Source organism: Cyprinus carpio, chromosome B14 (genome assembly GCF_018340385.1).
Source record: "Cyprinus carpio isolate SPL01 chromosome B14, ASM1834038v1, whole genome shotgun sequence".
NCBI lineage: Eukaryota > Metazoa > Chordata > Actinopteri > Cypriniformes > Cyprinidae > Cyprinus > Cyprinus carpio.
The window spans coordinates 17205876-17221032 of NC_056610.1; the positions used below are offsets into that span (position 1 = coordinate 17205876).

The following is a 15157-nucleotide window of genomic DNA, read 5'->3' on the forward strand; positions in this document are numbered from 1 at the left end:
TTCCACAACAATTCAACATGTAATTCTCCTATGCCAGTCAATACCTCTCTTCTGATTTGTAAAGTTTGTGTTTAAAGGGACCACGAGAGATCAATCGATTGCCTGTGAAAATATGATTTGGCTTTCCCATTTCTTCCGCTTTAACCCTGTTGTGTGGGAATCAAGGCTAAAGCCCACCGGAATAACTGAGACTTCCCATTTACAAGAGCTTGTCAGGTTCTGTATGTGGGGCTTGAGTGCACTTTTATTGCCAAGCTGTCAAATCAGATCCTCTATTACTTTTTTGTCCAATCTAAAGGTTTAGCATGGCATATACATGCTTACAGGTGAGTATATTGAGACACTTGTGTCATGACATATTTACTTAATTCATATTTTATATAATAAACATTAAATATGCATAAATAGTCACTGTATAAAAGTATAAAATTAAAATATAATAATACTTATAAAGAATAATTTATTATGAATTCAGCAGACACATTCATGCAATGTGAAATACAATGCATTCAAAGTATACATAATTTTCCAGCATATGACATAACTTTAGCTTTGAATTACATTTCTTTAGTTATAGATAGAAAGTATGACTTAAAAATAGATTACTTACTTGTAGAACAGAATGACCTGGTGGGCTGTTTTCTGGGAGCTCACCCTCATAATGCGACCTCTCAAATTTGGGCACGTTGTCATTGGCATCTGTAATGGTGATCCTGAGCAGGGCGCTACTCTGGCGGGGTGGAGAGCCACCATCGACCACTTTTATGTTGAGGTCATATGAATCTCGCTGCTCCCTGTCCAGGTTTCCCAATACAATGAGTTGTGGCAATTTCTCATCTGAGTCTTGCGCCACCTGCAGGCTGAAAAGGTTGGCAGCTTCAGGGCCAGTCGTTAGCGCATAATCGGCGATGCCATTGCTTCCAGAATCCTTGTCGGTGGCCAGAGGTATGGCGAAAAGTGCACCGACGTGTGTGTTCTCCGGGATCGACAGTGTCAAGACAGGTGAAGAGAACTGTGGAGTGTTGTCGTTCTCATCCAAGATCTCAATGCGGCCTTCAATGAGCCGAGGTCCTGTGCCTTTCATCAGGTCTGTAATCGATACCTCAAATTCTAGGAAACAAGGATCGCCTTCGAAAAGGTTGCGACAGTCCTTGAGAGTCTCACGATCGATCGGGATCTCTGTGGTGTAGATATCCCCTGTTTTGCCATCCACACGGAGGTAAGGAGCACCCACCTCAAGCTTGTAAAGGTGACCAGTGTCTGGCAGGCCCTGGTCAGATGCCAAGCTGCCAATTAGTGTGTTAGGTGGCTGCTCCTCTGTCACCTGGTAGATGATGGTGCTGACGACATTTGCAGAGCAACAGAGGAGAAGGAAAATCCACACTACCATGGCACACCACCGTGACCACATCGCATTGGCACTCTGGCACATCATCAGTCTGTTGCTGCAAAAGATCAAGCAAACAAACAAATAAGATTAGAGAAACATTCATTCTTCAGACATAATCCTTCAAAGTCTCTGACAGTGCCAAAAAGCCTGTAAAGCGATGGCAGCGACAGAGTTTTATGGTACTGAATCCCTGGGATTTATGATTGATCACCCCTTCAGGTGTTGTAAACCTCTGCTTTTTAGAGGCAGTAAATGTGTCACAAACAGTTACTTGTGTTTGACCTTCATTCTGCAAACTTCACGTCATGTCTAATTCATAAAGACAACATATGTTCCTGAGAGATGCATTGGCTGACTGATCCTACGAGAGGAAGCTAGCAGACAAGTGATGTCCATTCAAAAAATGCTGTAACTCTGCTTGATCTACCTTTTCCAAGCTATTGATAAACTGGCTCAGCTCTCATTTCTAGAACCATGCCTGGGGTCAACGAAAGTGTGAAATCCATCAAAATCAACCATGAGATTATTTTTCCCAGAGCCGTATGCATTATTATTTGCCAAAACCAAATAACGTTTATATATTTAAAATCATATATCAAAAAAAATCTTAGGTAGTACAGTTAAAATTATTTTTGGCCCATATTACTCTCAGCATTTAGAAATAAATATGTTCTATATTTTATTAATTGTTAGTTTGGCCTTTTTTTAAAAGCTGTAATTTATACCGTAATAAATTTAAATAAAAAACACAGCGAAACCTGGGGGGCAAAACAATAAGAAAATAATAATAATAATAATAATAATAATAATAATGAACTAAAATAATTAATAAAATTAGATAGGCCTATAAAACCAAAGATCTGATGGTAAATCTTTGGTTTTATATTTATTTTCTTATTAAATAATTATATTATTATTATTTCAAAAGGTTTCCAGCCCACTTCATTCACACACATCACACCGTTTCTTGGAGTGTTTCTTGCCCACTTCCTTCGCAAACGGCTCGTCTTCTCACTGTGCTCTTCTTGTAACTCATATTTTACACAAATGTTTTACTCTGTACTCTGGGGGGGGGGTGGGGGTATAAATGATTTAACAACCCTCTAAGGACATCTTGCCAATTGAATCACCACTGTATATAAAAATATATATATAACGCACAAATATATATATATATATATATATATATATATATATATATAAATATATATGTGTGTGTGTGTGTGTGTGTGTGTGTGTGTGTGTGTGAGTGTGTGCGTGCATGTGTGTTTGAGTGTGTGCATGCGTGTGTGTGAAATACAACACAGTTTTTTTAAATACCTGAAAGTACACTCTTAACATCAGAGAGTCAAGCATTAGAATAATCAATTATTATTTAATAATAGAACTTTAGTAATTTGAAATAAACTTGATAACCATATTTGAACGAATACTAATAATTATAACTAAAAAACACAACAAGAATGATGGTGGTGCTTTTTTGGTCATTCAGTGTTTCTGTAAAAAGAAAAGAAAAACTAACAAAAATACACACAAGATAATAATGATACGAATTCTACTAATAAGAACTATAAAACGCACTAAGGATTACTAAGGATTAATGGACTGCTGGATTCATGACTATTAATCAGGTTGTGTGCGTTCGCTCGAACTGATTTGCTGAAATCAAAACAGGGACGATACAAGGTGACCGCCAGCCAATGAGATTGCCATTTGCGCATTAGCTCCGCCCACTACAGGAAAACCCAGCAGTTCTAAAAAGTCATTATTTTGACAGGAAAATACAACAAAGAATATCGTTTACACATCAATTCACTTTCTCTCTCTCTGCGTATGTCAAAGCGATGGAGAGTGGTGCGCCTTCACACTAGAGTTTACGGTACGTCAAATATAGGTGCGTTGCACATCCATTCAGATGAACTGAAAACCAGCACAGATCGCTTGATGGAGAGTGAAACTCTGAAGCGCTCAGTCAGAGTGTTCAGCGAGTGAAAATATATATGTGCTAAACTTATACTTAGCCTCCAACTCACACACTGGTGAGTAAAATCTGATAATTTATTAGCCATTGGCTAATATTAGGCATCATTTAGTCGCCCAGAGTGAAGATTTAGTCGCATATGCTAGTTGTTTAACAAAAAAAAGAGAAATTAGACCAAAATCATGGTTTCTTAAAAACAGTATTGTGAATCTTCCCTTTCCTGTCTTTAAGTTATTGAACACATGGTACAAGGGTGTGGTTTTCTAATCTTCCAATGGCCACTTCAGTTGATAGCTATTCACAGCAAATGGCTCCCAATTTGTTGCAAAATCAAACAACCATGGAGAGGTGAGAGACAGGCTATAAAGGCCGTCTTGACAACAGCCCCCTCCTGCCACTTCACCAAACGTTAACAACCTCAGCATGAGGTACTGCAAAAGAACACGAAAAAAAAAGCAACCAAATAAATAAATCAGATTCTGTTTAATCCATCACGTTTAAGGTCATGTTAATTTGATGTTTCCCGTTGTGGTAATTGCAGACCCCTGTAACATATGTGCGATGTTATCCCACCATGCTCCCCATGGCTAATGAGGCAGAGCTGCTAGATTACTGTCCAGAGGAGACAGACACCTTAACTCGACCCAGCAGTGAACCAATGGGGGATGTGAGAGCGCTGCCACTAGTTACATTCTGTCTGTGAATACCAAACCTAAAAAAAAATCACAATAAAAAAAAAATATCAACCTACAATTATTTTAAAAAAAAAAATGGTACAACCATATAATTACTAAAAAAATATTGGTGCAGCCATTTGGTGACTAATAGGAAGTGGCTTCTTCCAGTATTGATTGGTTGTAGTAGTTTAGTGCATGTACCATTCAATATGTTTCCATTAGCAGACACATGACAGCGAGCCTTTCACAAACACATTACAAAGAATGTGTGGTTAGAGCAACAAAAAAGGCTAAGGTAACTGCAACAAGCACACGCTCCCCTATACACTCCCATAAAGACAGTTTTATTATACACAAATTAGACACCAGTGACTACAAACACACATACACAACTGCAGCAACGACACTGTTGGGAGAACAATGCACTAATGAGGCTGAAATGAAGGGTGGGATGTGTGACCCTGATCACACATATGATGAGAGCTTGACTCATTTCTTACTAATTTCACAGTCTAATTCTGAATCTGTCGAGACAGACGACTCTGGCACACTTTCATGCGGCTAATTAAACAGCGCCGACCGCAATGGAGGCTGGAGAGGTGAAAAATACCTCACCTTTAAAACAACCTATCTCTCATTGTGGTTTCAAACTACCATCTTATGGAGGTGGCATTCCACAGTTACGTGTCAGAGTCTCTGCTGAAGTTGCATGTAGAATTTTGTACCGTATGTTGATGAAAAAAGGTCAACATGAAAAAGCAGTGCAGGGACTTCAAAAGCACTGGGTCAAGGATTAACCGGCCTTTAAAAAAATGGCACTAAAATGCTATCTGTTTAAACAAAAAGGACAAGAACTATATATATATAAACTAAACCAAAACATCCCATCTTCATTGTGCGCTGGAAAAGTAAATAAAGCTCAAAAACATTCTCGCAACATGAAAAGCGTGTGAATCTGTTTGTTGCGATGAAGGGTTTACGAAGCTCTCACGACATTCGCTCTCCAGGGCCCGGCATAAAGAGTCCGTGTTAAGGGTCACTGTATGCTGGGAACCCCAATGTGGGCCACAGACATCCTTTCCCACACTCTTCTCTGAATGTAAGCCCGTGTGTGCACATATGTATGCGGCGTGCATCTGTGGGTGTGTAAAAGTTACACACAAGATCTAAAAACAACCACAGCAAAGGAATGTCAGCGAGTGTTTGCGAGCACAGACTCAGGAAAATGGAAAATCTTCGAGAAAAACATGAAGGTCATGAAAAAAAGAAAACCAACTGAACATGTTTGAGTATATGAAATTTAGGGGTGGCAATGGCTCAGGCTTTTGGCTAAGAACTCTCCTTTGTAATGGAAATGCATAAGTGCATATGAGTGGCGTGCCTTAACGACAGCAAGATTTACAAGACACAGGAGGCCCTAACAGAGTCAAATCAAGCACTGCAACACAGCAGACAGCTTTCCTTTCAGTTGCAGAGAGTTCGCACTTAGCTATCACACAGGTACACAAAAAGCCTAACCATTACATTGACAATAGGCCGTTGGTGGGGCTTTTCTTCACCTCCGAGCTTTGATCGTCATCATTACATGGTCAGAGAAGCGATTTATGACAGGCCCTAAATCAACACGCACCGTCCACCTCTCTAATAACGTCTTCAAATGTGCCATCGTCGAGCCGCAGCTAAGATCTCCTCGCAGGGAGACAGGCGTCGCCAGAGTGCGGTATTTATGACTACTGTCATAATCCTGTGAGAATTTATGCTCGACTCTCAGGCTGTGAAGCCTAATTCATCTCGTACTGCTGTGTATAAGCTGGATGTCATTAATATAATCAATAGCTGTGAGTGCAAAGGAAGGCGTGAATCGGCGTTTCCCCTATGGAGTCTAACCGTCGGCTCTTTACAGATTATTCACAGTACATTTGGCCAGAATTTTTGCATCAGTCTTCGGGGGAATGTGGTTCCCCTCTCATTTCCTGTCCGCAAAAACCACATTATGTTCATTTCACACCTGGTCTCTTGTAACAACACCTCCTACATCTCTCTGTCTTTCTCTTTCATATGCACACCATCCTTTTATGCCCTCTCGTGCCCTCTCAGAGACGCGCTCATATATATATTGTCGAGAAGGCCATTGTGTTGTTGCGCAGGGGGAGGTTAACAGATTTAACAGGCTAATTACTATTCTAAAACCACCCCCGCTGACATGCTTTAAAATTGCTGTATGATTTTCTCTCTCCCTCACTCTCACCGTCTCGCTCTCCTTCTTTCCTCTTTAGAGTCTTGTAACAAGGAATTCATCATTGTACCAACGTTCACCCTTCCTCTGCCAGCAAAAAAAACTAAACAAATGGGAATATTAGGATGGCATACCTCTGCCAAGACAACCCTCCCCCCCAGGTGTAGATGCTCAGCATGAAACAGCAAGGTGATTCTAGGGAAAATAAAGCAATAAAAGTATTTACGTAACCGCCGTGGCAGGAGTCGGATTCCTGGACAAGGCACAGCGGTGGCACTGCGTCATGGTTACGCACTCAGTCAGTGATTGTTCTAACCCATCCCCATCCCGGATTCAACGCGATAATTAAAGAATTAAATTAAAGCGGTGACATTTATGAGGGTTCAGGAGTCAGCTCTTGTCTGAAGCCAGGAGAATGATTGACTTAGAAGGAAGTGTGAGTGCAGCATCTGTCCTAGGTTAATGGTTAACTCATCCGGCTCAACTGACATTTTAGTGCGCACCTGAAGGGCGTATTCAAAAAATATAGCATAAAAGTCGAGGAGTTATTTGCTTACTGTTACACGAGGTAAGCCGTTAGACTAACCAATTGAATAATGTTGCCGATTAATCAGCAAGGAGATTGAAAAAGTGTGTAGTGACCTGTGAATAAAATGCATTCATATGCGCTCTTTCTCATGGAGACCACACATACAAATCCTCCTGAAACCACATAAATTAGATAAAATTAAGTAGTTCAGCAGGCAATAAACACTAACCAACCACATTCTAAACACTGAGTCCGTCAAGACTTTGATGCCAGCGCCAACGGCCAATGATTTGAGTTCACATGAGCTTTTGTCCTCGGCTGCAGCCATCTAGGTTCTACAGGCCACCAGCTCCATGGCGTTCAGTGACCCATTCAGGATGGGTGGTCCAAGGCCCCCTCCCTAGCCAAGTGCGAGGCACAGAGGATTACTTTAATTATTTCATTCAGCCATTGTGGGGCCAGATTAGTCTGCGCCCGCTTTCAGACGAGATGAACTGCTGCCCCGCTGCTGTCTACCAGGCTGTTACACAGAGAGAGCTGGCCAGTCACAAGGCTGGCACACAAACTCTCACACACCATTACACACGGCTAAACACACACATACACACATACATACACACACACACACGCACACAAACACACACACACTGATAGACAAAGACGGGAGGACTGCTGCTAATATTATGGGTTAAACAGACCAGGTTGTAATAAAATTAGCAAAATAGGCATAATACTTTTACTTTATGTATACGGATTTGTTTTGAAACTATGTCAAAATGAGAAAGTAATGAAAGACAGTAAAGCTCAACACTGGGTGATAGCTTGCTATTTAGTCATTTTGACCAACAGACAATTATTTTCCATGAACAATATAAACGTAAACTATATTAACTGTTTATAGTTGAAGGATTCTAGATGTTGTCTTTCAAGTGATGAAACTGAAGGAAATCCAGATTATTCTGTACAGCAAAACTGACCTATAAGCACAGAAATGCTGAAATGTAACATTTCAGCTCAAAACGTATATATATATAAGCTGGAAATTGTCAACATACAATCATTGGATAATATTTTAACTGAACTAATCTCAATTTCTACAATGATTCAAAACACTGATATATTACTCAAAAAAGTATGACACGGTAAAGACTAGAAACTCCTTCAAGCATGCAGCTTGTAATCTTTTAGTCTCAAGGTTCAACTGGTGACTGTACAGTGTATAGTGTTGACTACTTCACTACCACTCTGTAGAGCTTCCCTTCATTTACAGTGAAATCTACATATAATTTGTAACATGTAATTTGTAATAAGTGCCAAATAAATAAATAAATAAAACCTTTACAGGAGATCACTTGGAATAAGGTTTAATATAAAAGAAAATATATATGCATCTTAAATGTGCACGGATAATCTCTGCTTTCTACAATGTAGAAGTTTCGGTTCATTCAAGCGTTCACCTTAAAATTGTCTCAGTGTGCTTGGGGAGTCTCATTTCCTCCCGTTTCGCTTCACTCTCGTACTCCGTGTGTATCGTCTACGCCCATCAAGTTTACTAAGGGCTGGTTATAACGAGGAGACACATTCAGATCAAATGCCCGATATGTGCGAATTATTCGATGTATTTCAACTTTTTAAAGAGAATTTCTCTAGAAGACTATCAGGACGCAATTAGCTGAGCCTGACAGGGCACATACGTCCAAACGCCAACTATAACAAAACTAAAAGGGGTCTTAATCAAAATACTAAAGTCCTTGTTATATATATATATTGAAACGCAGATCTATGATAAACTGATAAAACATGATAGCATTTATGTTTTGTCAACGCACAGTCCAAAGGCTCAGCGGTATGCTGTTGCTATGGTATCCTCCTCAGACAACGCGATTTCTGCTCGAGCGACTATGTAAAAATACGAGCCGCCCTGACTAACTTCTAACTTTTGTGGTTACTTAAAATCTCACTGAAACGCTCAATCATGCATGAAGACCACCAAACTTTTTTTGTTGATGTTATATATATATATATTTTTGTTTACTTTGTACAATACAAGTAGTCAGTCGCCCCATCCCCCATTCCATAAATTCAAATCGCAATCACCTATAACTGTCCAGATTGAGCGACAAAAATAGTTTAGGCATATTAAAGAAACGGAGGGGGAAAACAAGATTGTGTTTATAAGATCCACAGATCAATAATCTACTGGAACAGCACGAGGATCTCACTCAAATGCCGCTGTGTTGTGCTGATGCCTACAGAACACGATCTCGATGAGAGCGGAATAGAAATGACTTTTACCTGCGGATGAATGCGCTCCGAGTTAGACCAGCTCAACAACAATACATCCGTCTGAACGCAGACATCACAACACTGAACGCTTTGCCAACAAATGAACCACAGAAAGAATCTAGATGTCCGATCACAGCTGGGCGGAATAAAGCACAAGCCTTGTCGTGTTTTCACACCTGTTTCTCTCAGCCGGACAAACAGGTTTAGCAACCCGACTACGGGAGCGGCCAGAAAGACCGGATTCCGCTGTTATGACAGGCAATGTTTCGATTGTTCAGTAACGATTATTGGTGACTGAGTACAAGGAAAGATATCAGTGCGTCTCTTGAAATGTTGACTAGTCGACATTCTGTTGGTAAAATTAACTGCGGAATTTTTAAACGCACTGAGATGGAAAAGTGGAGCTATGTGATAAATGCGCAAAAACGAGAGCAACAGGTTGTGGGAGCCAGCAATAACCGAATAAGATATCAAACTTGAGGGTTTACCTATAAAAGCTAACAAAATATATACAAATTCTTTATTCTGTCTACTTTGAACAGTGCTTATAAGCTTCAAACATGTTTACATGCAATAAGCGCAGTTCCTGTGAGGGTTTTTTTTTCCCCCATCTATAATGCGCTCATTCTCGAGCGCACTGGAAAGAGTTGAATATTACATTTTAGAGTGAGGAATCGATTCAGATCCACGCGAAGATACACTGACCGGCACTTGAGCTAGTTGAAGATGTTCAATCTCTGTGGATCCATGGGGTCAAGGGCTTATTTTCTATATGTGGAAATGCAATAGCAAGCTAGCATAGATTGGCGATCCACTCCAGCGCTCGGTTTCTTGTAGAAAAATCAATAGCAGTAGTGTAGGGAAAACATGTCACATACGAGCTAATCAGCTCTGGGGACAATCGAGGGCGATGTTAACTTGAGATAGGCTAGATAAATTCGGGATATTTAAACTGAGGCGTGCAGCACTTCACAGTTATTTGCTTACCGTTTATTATAATTAAAATCAAATAATCACGCAACCTTGTGTCGGGTGATATTATACTTCTGTCGTAATTATGATTTACACACATGCACAGTAAATAAAGAAAAGTATCTTTACATAGCTCCTATGATAACCTCATTTACGGACAACATGAGAGCGCATACATTGGTAAGAGGAACAAATGTGCAAATGATGTGATAATATCGATAGGAAACAAGCTCATATACCTTAACGGATAGTTACTCCTCTTAGTTGTAGGCAAGTCTTGGCCGATGGAGTCGGACCGAGAGCCGCGTTCCCTCTGCACAAATCAAGCGCTTTGGATATCCAAAATTCAGCACCACCGCAATCCTGTCGATACAAAAAAACAGCACCCTTTTCCGCTGTCAGCTCTCTTGGTTTTCCTTAAAATTCCTCTTTTTTTAACACGAGGGGTCCGCTAGAACTGTAGCGAAAAGTGTCACGTCAGAAAATAAGAGCGCGCAACTTGGCTGATGGTGGTTACATCAGAGAGAAGTGTCCTCTCCTTGCGCACGAAAGGAAACCCCGAACCAGCGCAACTCCGGACCGGGCTTACAGCATCCCGAAACCTCCAATTCCACACGACAACATCCTCCAAAAACTTCAACCTTCAGTCAACAACTGTCTGTGCGTAAAAGTGAAAACAGAAAAATCTTCCAAGGCTATGTCCGGTAGTGTCCAGTGCGCGTGCTCTCAACACCAGTTTACAATTCAGTGATACTGAGGACGCCGGGGCTCGCGCTCTTGCCGCAGCTCACCGCGCGCGTGTATACTGTGGATAGCCTATGTGAGAGTGAAGTGATTTCCGACCGATTGCGCTCTCGCTCTCGCTCTCCCCCTCTCTCGCTCGCTCAGTTCCTCATACAAGAACATCATTTTGAATCGTCGAGGGCGGAGCTTTGTGAGACGTGCTTCTGTGGACTCCACAACAAAATCTCATTCGTATTTACCCAAACATTACCAAGTGCCAGTGTTGCCATATCCGCTTATTATAAGCGAATATGCTTGTTCTGTCATAGAAAGGCTTTTAAATATGAGCGATCCCCAGTTGGGGCTCCAAAACACAGTCGCTGTTTGGCTAAAGTGTGACCAATTACTAATTGCTGCTGTCAAGTGTGCAGTTTGAGCTATGCTCTACATAGTTCCCATATCTAAATATCGTTCTATACTTCCTAACTTTAATATGCAAATGAGCATGAGGCCCAACATAGCAGTAGCATGTTCATAGTGAAATAGTGAGCAATACTTTGACTGCTGCACTACCAGGAAAGTTGTTCCACTAGGTTAATTTGTACCTATAAGTAGACCGTGTTTGTTGCTATTACACAACTAGGTCAAAACACATACGGTCAAAGGACAATGACAACATGAATGTAGTATGGCAACGTATTTATACTACAAACAAAATGTGTGGTTTATCAACAGTCAACAAGTTACAGACCACTGATGAACCACTGGCATTTAAGCATTTATTTAAAGATATTTTAATTATTTTTTTGTAGGCTAAATGGATTTAATTCGTTTCATTCCTTATGATAAGGGATGTTACATGTACTTGCCTGTTTCTGTTCTGTGATCTGGCAACACTGCTAAAAGGGATACCTCCTAAACTTGGCATGCAGAAAAACTTTGGGACGCGTCTCCCGACCACTCGGAATAAACGATTATTTCCGTCCTCTTTTCAACCCGTGTCACGCTGCGCGCGCATCCCTCGTGCAGGTGCTAGATTCCTCGTGCACAGCCCTTACCTGAAAGACATTTTTATGAAGAAATAAAATGATATTAACATAACGTCTACCTTTAAAATATGCTTCTTATTAAGAAACATGCAGACGTTACCAATGTCATTGTACCATTAAATGACATTATCCTTTCGCCCGAAACTCAAACACAATCGTCACGCTTGAGAGATGCGATAGCAAGCACGACTGAGTCATTTATGGCTAAATGTCTCGACTCAGCGCGGTTTTCAATCATTCTCTACTTTATTTAAAAGGGATCATCTGCATCAACACACCATGTGAAATGATATTATGTAGTTTATCACGCTGTCATGAGGGCACTAAGTAGGAGGGAGAGGGAAAAAAATCCCAGATCCATAAACGCCACTGTAGCAGAACGCAGCAGGAAAGGTTCGTTGTGCTCTTAGCGGCATCTAGAGGTCACAGAAGGAATAATTATCACATGCACTGTGAGCCAAACTAATACACGTAACTGTAAACACGGTGGACAGGAGATAAATTGAACTAAGTGTGCTTACCATTGTACTTTTTCTTTCTTTCACAGACAACTAAGCAATTTCATCATCTGGTTACATCATCGATGCAGGTTTCTAGTTACACAGACGCTGAAATACAGGAACTAGATATAGGCTGTTTATAATTGTGTTGTCGGTTAACAGTTTAAAGGGAACAAAACAATTATCATATTAGTCACTATTTTTTTTTTTTTTTTTTTTTTTAATAATGACAACATTATTGAAAACAAATACAAATTTAAGATTATGAAATTCAAGTGCATAGCCTATATATCAAACTTAGCAGGGAAGCAAATTTTGCTTCACGTCTAATTCAGATTTATATGCTTCAAATAGAAGTTTAGAGATATTGTCTATAAACTGTTTCAATTAAATGTCAAGTACAAAGAACAGTTACAGCACACCCACTAGGTTGTAACATTTGAATGTATATTTAAAGGGTTAGTTCACCAAAAAAAAAAAAAAAAATCTGTCATTATTACTCACCCTCATGTCGTTCTAAATCCGTAAGACCTCCATTCATCTTAGGAACACAAATTAAGATATTGTCGATGAATTCTGAGACCTCTCTGACCCTCCCATAGACAGCAATGTAATTACCATGATCAAGGTCCAGAAACGTAGCAAGGAGATCGGTAAAATAATCCATGTGACATCAGGGGTTCAACTGTAATTTTACAAAGCTACGAGAATACTTTTTGTATGCAAAGAAAACAAAAATAACGACTTTATTCAACAATCTGTCTCCTCTGCATCACCTTGGTGCCATTTTGTAGTGTATCCACTGACACGTAAACAGCGTATGCTATTCTGTGTCAGCTGCGTCACACGAACACGTTGTTTTTTTTTTTAATCAAAGCGTAAACAAAAGCATAAACAAAGTAGAAAATGTATCCATTTCCCATTAAATTTAGTGTTTGAGGTAGTACAGTTTACGTATATATTATATATAAGCTTATATGATATTTAGCCATATATAGGCTATATATATATATATATATATATATATATATATATATATATATATATCATATACTATATATATATATAATATAGTTTGTCCTGTAAAAAGACCAAGATGGTGGCCATATATGATGGTGATGTATCTAATCCTCCTGTATCTAATTTCTAATTGGTTAAAGTCTTGGTATTAAAGAAAAAAAAACACTCCCTGGTCTTATGTAATGCAAAATAAATATTCTTAAAGTGTGTATCAAAGGCATATGCTGTCAGACCTTTGCCCCAATCTGTAGCCTATAGCTAATACTGACTCAAAGCAGTATAGAGACATTTGACATTTTGTTCAGTTTATTCAGTACAAGACTTTCTGCTAACCTACAGTCAGAGGTTAGCAATTAGTGAGTCAGGCTTTCAAACCTTGGTCACTTTATCTTAAACTAAAGGCTGTGAAAACTGTGAATTTTTAAAGAGTAGTGGAGTTGCTTTATATATGGAACGGGGACGTGGGATGGGGGGGCGGGGTCTATTCAGTATTTAACAGTAGGTTGAATAGAGGCGAGTTAAACAATTTCATGTCAGCCTTGATGTGAAGTTGTTTGTAGCCTTGGACTGAAAAGAACTCTGTTTGAAATTTATTTAAGAAACTATGAATGCAGTCAGTTAATATTTATATTTACTTTTTTTTATTTTATATTGTTACAGTATTTTAACACTTTGTTCATTTGTCTGAGGGCATCAGCAAAGTCTAGTCTCTGAACTTATTATTATTATTATTTTTTAAATTATAAATTATAAATAAATGAAGATAAAAATAATAAATAAATAAATACATCTTGAGACAAAACCTGTTTTTTGCAAATAATCCATCAGCCACAGGGTAAAGTTTGCTGACCAGTTTGTATTTCTCTGCAATACTTGCACCGAGATATCCCTATTTATTTGTTAGCAAAAGTTCACCAGATGACATAAAATAAGAAAAAAGAATTCCCATTGCCATTCTGAGAAGAAAAATAACTCGCAATAAAAAAAGAAGATAGAATTGTAAGAAAAAAAAAAGTTGGATTATGTGAGAGTAACAAAAATAGAATTGTAAGATTGTAAATTTAGAATTCATAGAGAAAAAAAAAACATTGTGAGATATGAAATTTTTTATTACTAAAAAAAAAAAAAAAGAATAGAATTGTAAAACAAAAAGTCACAATAATGTTTTTATTCTTTGGAAACTGGCTTCCATGGATTTATCCAGCCATGTAGCCAAAAATAAAAATATTACAGCCAACTTTTATTAAAACTCCATCTTGCCAAGGGCAAATTACTACTTTAACTGAGTAGCTGCATTGAAGGGGGTTTGAATCATAATATGATTCAGTCTCTCTTCAAAGCTAAATGATTCAGTCCACCTTCAATGCGACTCGACTGAGTGTGTTAAACCAGGTGATGGACTGTTCATTTGCAAAGTGCAGATTGGTCCTTTTGTCTCAAGATGTAGATTATTTAAATTCAGAGACTCGACTTTCCTCATTTCCTCAGACGAATTACAGGTACAGCACTCTGAAATTAGTTCACCTGCATAGCTGAGCTCAGAGAATGGAAGCCTCACACTTTTCCATTAAAAAAGGGATTGTTTCCTCTCCGTATAACCAGGAACGAAAAGATTATTTGCCACCATTAATAGCATGAAAATGAGCACTTTGTCATTCAGTGAGATGAAGTTGGACATTTCCTTGTCCGTACAGTAATTTTAGAGGAACGTGAGGCCTACCGTCCTTTTGCCTTTCAGGTGTTTAGAAGTCTGTAATTAATGCATGTCACTTTGAAGCATGGCAGACTTCGGAA

The 15157-nt window shown here is 39.2% G+C and overlaps 1 protein-coding gene across 5 annotated transcripts in view; it reads right to left on the reverse strand.

Annotated features, from left to right (window-relative positions):
• Positions 1–11827, reverse strand: part of LOC109047858 (protocadherin-1-like) — a 154596-nt gene extending 142769 nt beyond the window's left edge. Inside the window, exons 1-3 of one of the 5 annotated variants that reach the window (XM_042738275.1) lie at positions 10311–10967; positions 6419–6479; positions 611–1445 (exon numbers count right to left, since the gene is read on the reverse strand). In XM_042738275.1, the coding sequence (XP_042594209.1) occupies positions 611–1445; positions 6419–6462 (879 nt within the window). In that variant the 5' untranslated portion in view covers positions 6463–6479; positions 10311–10967. Of the gene's footprint in view, positions 1–610; positions 1446–6418; positions 6480–9108; positions 9138–10310; positions 10968–11663 lie in introns of those variants that run through there. The other 4 variants (XM_042738274.1, XM_042738277.1, XM_042738276.1 and 1 more) reach the window with 4 other exon arrangements.
• Positions 11828–15157: the final 3330 nt, after the last annotated feature.